This window comes from Nelumbo lutea, chromosome 3 (genome assembly GCF_056320005.1).
Source record: "Nelumbo lutea isolate HS-2025 chromosome 3, American lotus-T2T, whole genome shotgun sequence".
NCBI classification, from domain to species: Eukaryota; Viridiplantae; Streptophyta; class Magnoliopsida; order Proteales; family Nelumbonaceae; genus Nelumbo; species Nelumbo lutea.
Genome location: NC_142686.1, coordinates 60,283,434 through 60,294,320, shown reverse-complemented (window position 1 = coordinate 60,294,320; position 10,887 = coordinate 60,283,434). Strand labels below are relative to the sequence as shown.

At 38.1% G+C, this 10,887-nt stretch overlaps 1 protein-coding gene across 1 annotated transcript; it reads right to left on the bottom strand.

The window, feature by feature from the left end:
• Window positions 1-6,999: 6,999 nt before the first annotated feature.
• Window positions 7,000-10,350, bottom strand: LOC148865220 (protein SULFUR DEFICIENCY-INDUCED 1-like). Its single transcript, XM_088974277.1, has 4 exons — window positions 10,041-10,350; window positions 8,382-8,594; window positions 8,137-8,292; window positions 7,000-7,650 (listed from the first exon to the last, which is right to left on the bottom strand). The coding sequence occupies exons 1-4, from the start codon at window positions 10,293-10,295 to the stop codon at window positions 7,213-7,215; spliced, it is 1,062 nt and encodes a 353-aa protein (XP_088830403.1). The 5' UTR covers window positions 10,296-10,350; the 3' UTR covers window positions 7,000-7,212.
• Between the last annotated feature and the right edge of the window lie 537 nt (window positions 10,351-10,887).

The window sequence follows — 10,887 nt, the reverse complement described above, 5'->3', positions numbered from 1 at the left end:
CAAACTTCTCCTTCGGTAGCCTCCCAGCCCGTTTTATAGTGTGAAGGAGGGGTTTTTTTAAATTCTTCATAATGAATGAGGAGGTCTGATAGGTAAGTTAGGATTCGGAGGGGCACCCTCCCAGGTTAGGGTTTCAAGGGTCAAAAGTGTAATTTGGGGAAGGAAGGGCAAAATGGTAACTTGGGAATTTTGTATGAGGGGTATTTTGGTAATTTGTGTAAGGAGAACTTGCTAACTTTTGGGAGAAGGGATAATTTGGGGAATTGATCCTAGGGGTAATTTGGGTGATCTAGACAAGGGTATTTTGGTAATTTGGGAATTGGGTCAGGGGTATTTTGGTAAATTGGCTTAGGGCATTTTGGGAATTGGGAATTCAGGGTACGAGGGGTAGTTTTGAAATGAAGGGTATTTTGGGGATTAGTCAAAGGGGTAGTTTGAGTAATTTTGGAAGGAGGGGGTATTTTGGTAATTTTGGGAGGAGGGGTATTATGTCAAAGGCAATTATGGGAATTGATCAAAGAAGTTTTTGTACATTTTGGGTCAATTGGTGGGGCCATTGGCTCAGTTGGGTCCGGATGGGGTAGATCTAGGAAAGGCTTGATATGGCTAATCTGGAGCCCTGGAACAGAATCTAGGTGCGATCAAGGGGCGAACAAGGTATGTTTCGGATGAAATTTCATAGGATAGGATTTTTGGGCAGTCTGAGGTGATTGGTAAGGTTAGATTAAGACAAATGGGCTCGGATCAGGTAGATTTGTAATTCGATTAATCTATAACCTTGAAATGGAATCTTGGTGCGATTAAAGGGTAGACAGAGGTATTTTGGGTTAAGATTTCACGGTGGGTGTTTTGGGAGGTATTGGGTCTAATGGTTGTGTCTAATCCAATGGTTGAGGTGTAAGTGGAGGTTGATTGGGGCCATCGGATAGGTATTGGGTAGGTTTAACAGTGGATTTGAGGGATTTCGGGGTGAAAGTTGGGGTTTTGGGGTTTTTAAGTGTTTTGGAGGGATTGGAAGGGTCTGATTGGGTGTTTGGGGTGAATTGGAGGTTCAGGCGGCGGACTGAGCAAAAATTGGGTGCGGACAACCATTAAGGCTGAGGGGTTTGTTGCATATAATTTTGCCCATAAGGCAGAGTTCACTCACTTGGAATGTTAGAATGCCCTCACTAAACAAAACCTTTGGCATTTGAATAGCCAAGGTCTTTGCCAATAGATTTTCCAAACTTTTAGGAGCACCACTGCTATGATTTTCTTAGGGGGTTGGTTGGACTTCTTCTTGATCCATTAAGAGTAGGGGTGTTAATTGGACAGGATTTGGTTTAATGACTCTAATCCGATCCAGTCTAGTGTGAGTCTATTACAAATAGACCAGGTCCAATGTAATCCAATCCAATGAATATTTTTTACCATTTTTGACCAGTCTAATTCAATGTCTAGACTGTCCAATCTATTCAAATTTGTTTTAATTTAGATTAATTCTAACCCAAACCTGTTCCATTGACACCTACATTCCTATCTTCTATCCATGGACCAAATATTGGCTCAATCCAATATAAATTCATTATAGGTGGGCTAGGTCCAATCCAATCTAATAAATAATTTGGACCATTAAGTCTGGACTTGTCCAATTCAATATGTCTTATTAGTCTGCCCAATTCATCTCAACTGATTTTGGTTTGGATGGGTCCAATCCAAAACCAGTCCATTGACATCCCTAATTAGGATGAAAAGGAACAGAAAGTGAGCAAAAGGGAAGGGTAAACTCCAAATGGAAGCTAGAAAGGTCTCATGGGAGAGCGGAGAAACTCATGAGGAGTGGAGAAATTCAAAGCCAAGTAGGAGTTATGAGTTGAACTTGGTCATGAATATATTAAGTTATTAATTCAATGAATGAATTTCATATGGAAATTGCAAATGTGTAGAATAAAGTTATAAAACAAAATTTTCCCATGAGAGTCTCTCTCTCTGTTTTGGAGCTAATGTGAAAATGAAGGAACGAAAAACCTAATTTTGGAAATCGATAAGAATGAGATAATGTTTTCCTTTCATTGTTCTTATGAATATGAGATTTTATTGCACTGTGATGATGACTTTGGAAGGTTTTCCTATTGTCAAGGGGCTTTGAAGCCTTCAAATTGCTAGAAAGAAATGATAAGAAGTAAAACCCAATTTAGGTTAACTACGTCGATTAGAAATAAAATCTAGTGGGGATTTAGTCCAATTCTTGGAAAATTATATGTAGGATTTAATTGTTGGGTCCTAGGAAATGTTAGGACGAGAATTTTTTGCAACCAATCTATCCCTTAAAATATACGCAAGCTAACGTATTCTTAGAAAATTTGCTCGACTACCAAGTCCATACAATTAGGGGTGTCAACGGTATTTGAAAATCCGATTTTGAATTTGATATTCGATATAATCGAATTGAATTTGGATAATTTAAATATCTAATCAGTTAAAATTCGGATATCCTATTCATACCAAATAGTTAATTGGATTCAAATTCGGATATGACCTGATTCAATTCGATAAATATCCAAATTCGACTGATTATTTAATTCTTATATCTAATATATAAAATATTTAAATGTCTTATATAATTTATATATATAATAATTAAACTATATAAATGATTTATATATTTATATACTTTATATAAATAAAATATTTATTTTATATATTTATTAATTACCTAAAATAATTAATTAGTCGAATTTGAATCAAATCGAATATTCGAATATTTAATCGAATTCGAATTCAATCCGTTTACACCCCTACATACAATATAGGTTTTGTTTAGGTCAAAACATGATAATGTCTCAGCGAGAAATAAACTTGGAAGAAATGTAAAAACTAGAGAGCCCTTAATGAGTGAATTGAGTTTGGGGCTTAGATTGAACTGAATCCAAGCTTTTCAATTATTGATCAAATATAAAACAATGGGCACTTATTGAAATGGAGGAATTTAGGGGACTTCATGGAGACTAAAAGCTCCTCACCTGGTTCAACTCTTATTGTTGAAGGCCCTTAAGGCATGATGGACTTCATTTTGATTGGTAATCCAACACTAGAAGAGAAACATGAATGTATGTTTCTAGATGCCCAATAGCTAAGCAATTTTGTTTAACTTGGAGATTGATTCTTAGGTATTGTTCATTTACCTATGTTCTTTTATTTCCTAGGTAAATGAGATAATAACCATTTTAGCTATAAAAGGCCATTATTAAAAGGGAAAATTTTATCTCATCCAAGTGTTGGAAGCTTTCCTCTCAAGTGGGAAAGTTACTTATCCACTTAGGAGATGGATAAGTGATACATAGGGAAAATGAATTTTCCATGTACCCCACATAAATTTGAAAATAGAACATGGGTGTCTTGGTCAATGGGATTTTGATCCCCATTGATTGACTTTTCTTCCTCTCAAAATCCAGAAAACAAATGAACCCTTAGAGTGCAATTATGCAAATTTTGAATATCTCTCCATGGTAGATGGTACACTTGATATGTAGCTTTCAACAAGCTAGCTAGTAAAAGATGACCAATTGGTGTTATAATTGTAGGTTAGAAAAGTACAAATCAAAAGCAAGTGTAGAGAGGGGTGAAATGACTCTACTCATCAAAAAAACAAGTATAACTAAGTCTATTATCTACCAAAAGTGGCTTGGATGCATTTAATTAGAGCATAACCTAAATTAGATAATCAGTCTATAGAAAAATTAGCTTCACAAAGGGCGTGCTTGTACGACAGAGTGAATTTGTTCTGCCTAGACTCCTCATAGCATTCTTGAATTAATGTCCTTATGTTCTACAGAGGTTCATCTCTACCACGAAGACCGTTGATAGCCACACTCAAGTCTTCCTCAATGATGATTCTTGAATAGTGAAACTTTAGTGATATGGTGGGCTTTGAGCGTTGCCTAAGCTTCAACTTCATGAACTGAGCAGACATCAATGTCTTTACATGCAACACATTAGACTCTACCTATGCCATCCATAGCAATTATTCCTACTGCACACTTCCCATTAGCTCTTTTGGATGCATCTAAATTTATTTTATCTCTCAACTCACCAGTTGCATCCAATAAACCATCAAATCTGAATTGAGATTAGGAGTGGAAGACCCCACTTTGGTGCCCCCTGCAACATAGTTGGTGCATTCTCTTCTACCAATACACTAAGGGAGCTTCGCATGTTCACGAATAAAGTTATCACAACACCACAAATTATTACCAGCTCACACATCCACAACTTGAGGCATCATAGCCTCTTTTCCAACTCACAAAATTACCACCAACAAACAACCACAACTTGAAGCATCACAACCTCTTTTTTTAACTCAAAATCACCATCAACAAATAACCACAACTTGAGGCATCATGATCTCTTTTCCAATTCACAAAATTACAACCAACCACAACTTGAGGCATCAAACCCATTTTTCAACTCACAAACAACCACAACTCAAGGCATCAAAGCTTTTTTCTAACCAACCATAACTTGAGGCATCAAAACCCCCTTTTCAACTCACAAATAACCACAACTTGAATCACTACAGCCTATTTTCCAACCAACCACCAAACAACCACAACTTAAGGCATCACAACCTCTTCTCCAACAAACCACCAAACAGCTATAACTTGAGGCATCAAAACCCTTTTTTCAACTCACAAAACAACCACAACTTGAAGCATTGCAGCTTCTTTTCCAACCAACCACCAACCAATCACAACTTGAGGCTTCAAAACCCCTTTTTCAACTGACTCGTAAACAACTACAACTTGTGGCATCAAAGAACCTTTTTCCACTCACAAATCCAACACCAACTAAAAAATACTACATCTTGAGGCTATTAGTCAACTACTACACGAAGAGAATTCCTAGTAGTTGATTACTATTAGTATCCTATTCTTAGTAGTCAACTACCACATGGAAAGATTTTTGTAGTAGTTGACTGCTATCAATATCTTGTTCTTAGTACTCAACTACTACACAAAGAGATTTTGCAGTAATTGACTACTACATCAATGGAGCACCTTCATAGCAACCGAAACACCTTCACAACAACTGAAACACCTTCACAACAACTAGAACAACTTCATAGAAACTGGAACACCTTTGCAGCAACTGAAACACCTTCACAGCAACCAAAACACTTGCTTTGTTACCATGTTAAACAACATAAAATAGATCTGATTCCACGCCAACCAACATAAAATAGAATAGCAACCCAAAACAAGAAGAAATAAAGGAATACCAAGGTTTAATGTAGTTCGACTTGGTAGCCTACATCCACGGGAGGAGAGGAAACATATTTACTATGAGAACCAAATATACAACTCTCTCTCTCTCTCTCTCTCTCTCTCTCTCTCTCTCACACACACACACACACATACACACACAACTCTTACTCTCTTCCCCATTCACTCTTCCTCAAACCCTAATCTCACATAACCACTTGCTTAAATAAGCACAAGACTAAAATACATTAGGATTACACAAAAGCCCCATTTCTCCCACAAATACATATAGGTCCCCATAATATTACAAATATTTTAAATATACCCAAATACAACCAAATACAATATAACTCTCAACAGTTTCTTTAGTCTTATTTGCACTATCTAAGCTAGTTTTAACAAAAATAAGAGAATCACCTGCAAATCGAAGAAGTGGGATAAAGGGTCCACTTATAGATACCCTAAAACCAAGGGAGTATTTTTCTTTCTCATTTTTCTGCAATAACCATACTACACAAGTAGGGGGAGAGAAGGTCCCCCTGTCTGATGCCCCTTGAAGGTTTGAAAACTTTTGTAGGTGATCCATTATCCATTTATTATGGAGTCCAAATTTTTTAAGTAGAAGCTCCATTCTTGTACGTCCTAGTTTTTTTTCCATATCTATTTTGTAAGTTATCCATCCATATTGCCCTTTCTTCTTTTTCATCGTATTGATCACTTCATACACAATTAAAATATTGTCAGTAATTTGCTTTTAGGAATAAAGGCACTTTGATATAGAGTAATCAACTCATTTAAAAACAGCTTGAATATATTCACTAAAATTTTTTGCTATATGATGCAGAAAAGATATGATATGAAAAGAGTTTTGACCAATCAAAACCCACCTATGAATTTTGACAAATAACACCTTATTCGTTGTCACATTTATGATTCCAATTTATTGATCAGCTGTTTTCGGCTATAATATCTTTTCCATATCATAGTTGAACCCTTTTCTAAATAATATTACACAAACTAATTCCCCCTTTCGGACTGTGGGATTTTGGGATAATTGCAGTAAATTCGGAGTTGATGTTCTGATTGCTAATGGTGGAATCGAAATGCTGAAGGGTGATTTAGAAGTCCATGAATGAATAGGTTTATATATGATTTCTCATGTCAATGCATTGACGTGAGAGATCATATGCCTATTATGATTTTAACTCAGCAAGAGCATACCAGAAGCAAGAGCATGCAGGATGATGTTGCACACTTGCACATAATCAACAAGTGGAAGGCCAAGACCAATTGATTGCCATTTTTGCATCAGCCCTTGATCACATCTCTGGGGAAGCTACTGATGAAGCTGAAAAGTGAAAACAGAATTGGGATTTGGGGTCACTGGTCAATAGCAAATATGGTTACATCTAGTGAATATCCCTCTACAGTACGTTGAGTATTGCTGGGATGGATCGTAGATATAAACTTTTGTGCAATAGTGACCAGATAGTTTAATTTGCTTTGTGGGTCTTGTATTATATGGCAAATTATATAAACTAGTTTGGATGGTTCATGGTTGTGGCTGACCCTACTCTCATCACTCTGTAATATTCTTTTGGCTTATCATCTAAATACAAGGATTAAATATTTTTTTTTATTAAAAAAATGGTAAACCAGAGGGACTAAGCCCCTTGGATCTTGGATTAGGTATCCAATTATTTCAGCCCAGTTTCTGGCTTTTCTTAATCACTGGACCCAGCAATACTACGCAAAGATAGAATCAATCACAATTGGTAATTGCACTAGAACCAACTAGAACCATCCGCCTCTACTTTTTAGGTTTTTTTTTTTCTCATCTTGTGGTAAGAACAAAGGGTACCCTGCATGTCTGATTGCACAGAGTAATCTCCACATACCCTATATTTACACAAGTACCCCCTCTATCTAAAATAAATTATATATTCTATTCTGCCCACCCTCTGGACTCAACTCAACAAGCAAGCTGATCCCTATATGGAGAGATCTCTTCAAAGATGGGTAGTCTCCTTGCTCTAGATGTACCCCACTTGTTCATCAACTTGTCTAACCCTTGGACATAGCCATCTGACTCTAGTTCTTGCAGCAGTTCCTCTACCCGGCGACCCAAAGTTGTGTCTAACAAAGGTGCTGACCGCTGTGCTTCCAGTTCCAGTTGCTGCAGCAGTTCCTCTGCACGGTTCCTTGACTTGCTGTCATCGGATCCACAGAGTCTACCTTGCAGCACATCTTCTAGGATAGACCGGGCCTCATCATATTGGCCCTGCTTCATTAAACAGAGGCTCAAATTACAGGCTTTGTTGGCATCAGGGTCTATCAGCTGGGCTTTCGTGTACACCACCTCAGCTGCCACATAATTTGTTTGCTGCATATAAGCCCAACCTAGATTGCCCTGTGTAGCAGTAGAATAAGATTAGTCAAATTGGAAGAACAAGATATGGACTGTTTGCAGAAGAAACACTGGTGCAATCTTGAACGGTCTGTGGGTCAATGGGTGTCTCAATTCAAAGGGTCCAGGAGTAGAACACATATATATACTATTAGCATCCAAACTAGCTAGATGGAAAGATCACACTTTTTCATGTAAAGGAAAGGTCAAAGTTGCAGTCACTTTTTTCGGGTAGTAAGTTGGTAGATGAGCTGAATCATGATCAGTAGGGAGGAACAAGCTAAGTGGTAGACCATGTCCTTGGAGGGATATTGGCTATTGGGGTCAGGGAGAAGGCTAGCCTTTGTTGTGTAGCACATTTGCCTATATTTGATCAGTTCGACTTCAGAGACCACGTGCAGCAGTCCCACATTCACCAAAGTTGGCCAAATTATATGTAGGATGGGAAGCTTCACATGCAGGTGATTCAAGAAGGAGCTTAGTAATTACCAGTATCCTGGATGTCTCTTGCTTGACTGACACCTGGAATTTCTTGCCGTGGGAGCGAGCTGTCTTGGTGGGTTTGCCATTGAAGGCCTCTCCTAGATAAATCATTCGTAGCTTTTGCTTCAGCAGTTCAATCTGCTCGTCTATTCTCCCGCATTTCTGCACATATAGTTATCATGTTAGTGACATTTCAAGACTTGTCAATGCCACCTCGTGGCTTCATTTGAACTCGGGGGATGCATATATACCTTATATAAGTCTATGAGGACGTTATCTAGTGATTCTTGTGCTTGTTTTGAGCAGCGATCTCTAAAGGAATTGATAGCTTCGATGGCCTCTTCAGCCCTATCTTGCTGCTTCATCACCACTGCCATGTCCTTGAGAGCACTATCTACTCTATCTCCTGCATTAATAGCCTTCCAGAACAAAACAATTGCCGCTTCTGGATCTTTGTCAACTAGCTGAATCACATTTACCCAAGAAACAATTACTACAGAACAGATAACCAATGCATTCCCAGTCCAGTTTGGACGGCAAGGACTGGAAAACAAAAAAAAAAAAAAAGGGAAACGCTCCGTTGAGATCCAAATAAATCAAAGAAGAATAAGAAATTGACAAAGTGGGTTTCGTCAAAATTCCATATTGGACAGCTATGCACTTTGCACATTGAGAATAAACAATAAGCACGAAATGCAATTTGGGTTGTACCCAGATGACCCCTAAAGCTTCAAACGAGATCGCATGTTAAATGGGTACTTCAAAATCGGTGCCTGATCCGCATTTAGCACGTCAACTTTCACTGTAACTTAACCTAAACCTTTCAAATGCCTTGTCCTTGCGGCGAACAGATAGTCTAGATGCAGAAAAGGTACTGTTTTGTTTGGTTTCATATCAAGATCCCTATAGTAGTAATTGACAAAGGTTCAAATAACCAGTTACTCTCAGAAAGTTGATATTATCATCTAATGAAGCAGTGAAGGAAAGCTCACCGACTATTACTGCCCACAGATTCGAAGCTCACCCGGAGAAGGTGGGCGTGCATAAACTGTCTTCATATATAGTGTGCAGCAAACTACACAGCACCTCTGGAAACTACCTGGGTATTTTCGTAATATAATGCAGAAACGGAGGATAACGATGGCCAAAGCACATATGAAGGAAAGCGAGAGAAGTGGTCAAGAATGAAGAAGGTAAAGTAAAGATCCGAAAACTGGGCTACCTCGCCGACCGAGCCATAGACAAGTCAGTTGCCTCGATTCACAAAATGCAGAACTCGTCAAAATTGTAGAAGAACCGGGAAGTGAAATATACCTTCAACCTTTTTTGGCGAATAAACAATAACTTCAATTATGAGTACTGTTCTTTTTTTTTCTTTTCTGCTAAGAATTATGAGTAGTTTGTTCTACTTCTCACAATAATGCGCATAGAACAATCAAGACCGCGTTCCATCATCCTAAATTTGGAATCATGTTAGATGGTCCCGCCTCCCGCCCACTAATAATGAACCGTCCAGATTAACCACTCAGAAGACGAATCTCAAATTATTCCTTTTTGCAGAAATTTGCCGAACAAAAACGAATTTTCATCTTCTGATTTTTGCTCGTATTAATCAATTTCTTGCGTAAATCTATGATGCTGAAAATGTATGAATGATTAATGCAAACCTAAAAAAATGAATGAGTAATGTAATTCCAAAAACACCACGAACAAAGAAATAAGAGAAGACAAGAAATAAAAAACAAAAAGAAAGAAATAACTCAGAAGATTTAATTGGTTTTCTGCAACTGAAACCTCCACAAATTTCAATTTATTCCATATCTGAGACCGAAAAATGGATTCAACCGATTGAGAAAATTGACATTCAGTAAAGAGAAAAAAACAGGAAACAGAGTACATCGTCTGAATACCTGAACGTGCTTAGCTCGAACATAAGGGCTGTCGCCGGAAGGAACTTTGTGAATAACATGGAAGGCATCTTTCTTCTCTCCTTTTCTCGGGCTCATCTTCGAATTCTTCTCTCCCTGCAATCTCTCTCTCTCTCTCTCTCGCAGTGGATGGGAATATCTCTTCTGAGTTCTGGCACAGTCGAATGACGAGCTCGCAGCTGCACAAAGAAATTGAGACGAGAAGTCTGAGCTTTGGAGTTTGGAGAGGGAAACCATGGCAGAAGAGGATGATACATAATATCACGATAGATGAGAGAAAATGAACCTGGACGGAAATCCGTCTTCATTCAACCCAGCGAAACAAGCAGACAATGAGACAAACCCCACTGCCACGTAGTCCTTTGGACGCGTCTGAGTCCAACCATTTTTTGGTGACGTTTCGCTCCTCGCGTAGATTTATGAGGTCGGCGCTCGTGTGAGACTGCCGAGAGAACAGCTTCGTGCGTGATTGCCACAGGTTAGCAAGGCCGTGTGTGATAAAATGAATAATTGCAAATTTGCAGTTAATATTATTTTTATTAATTAAAAAAGAAAAATAAAAAATTAAGTATCCGTTTGGTTCGTGATTGATAGGAATGGCAATGGAGCATCGTGGCTATGTTTAATGCAGTGGACCTAGAAATCCTAACCAAAGTTCAAAGTATCGACACACGGCGTGTCACCTGTATTGGTATTTTTTTTAAATTTTATTTATTTATTTTTAAATAAATCATGGTCTGACCCGATACAGTCCTTATAGGAATGTATCGGAAAGCCATCAGCACAATACGTGTCTTGATACTTCGAACCTTGATCCTAATCCCATCTT

What these genes read in the sequence shown, in the direction of transcription:
- LOC148865220 (XM_088974277.1), bottom strand. Translation starts at nt 10,295, where the DNA reads ATGGTTTCCCTCTCCAAACTCCAAAGCTCAGACTTCTCGTCTCAATTT. An exon ending in TTCGAGCTAAGCACGTTCAG is followed by an intron (nt 8,595 to 10,040) that starts GTATTCAGACGA and finishes AATGTGATTCAG; the next exon opens with CTAGTTGACAAAGATCCAGA. An exon ending in AAGAGACATCCAGGATACTG is followed by an intron (nt 7,651 to 8,136) that starts GTAATTACTAAG and finishes ACTGCTACACAG; the next exon opens with GGCAATCTAGGTTGGGCTTA.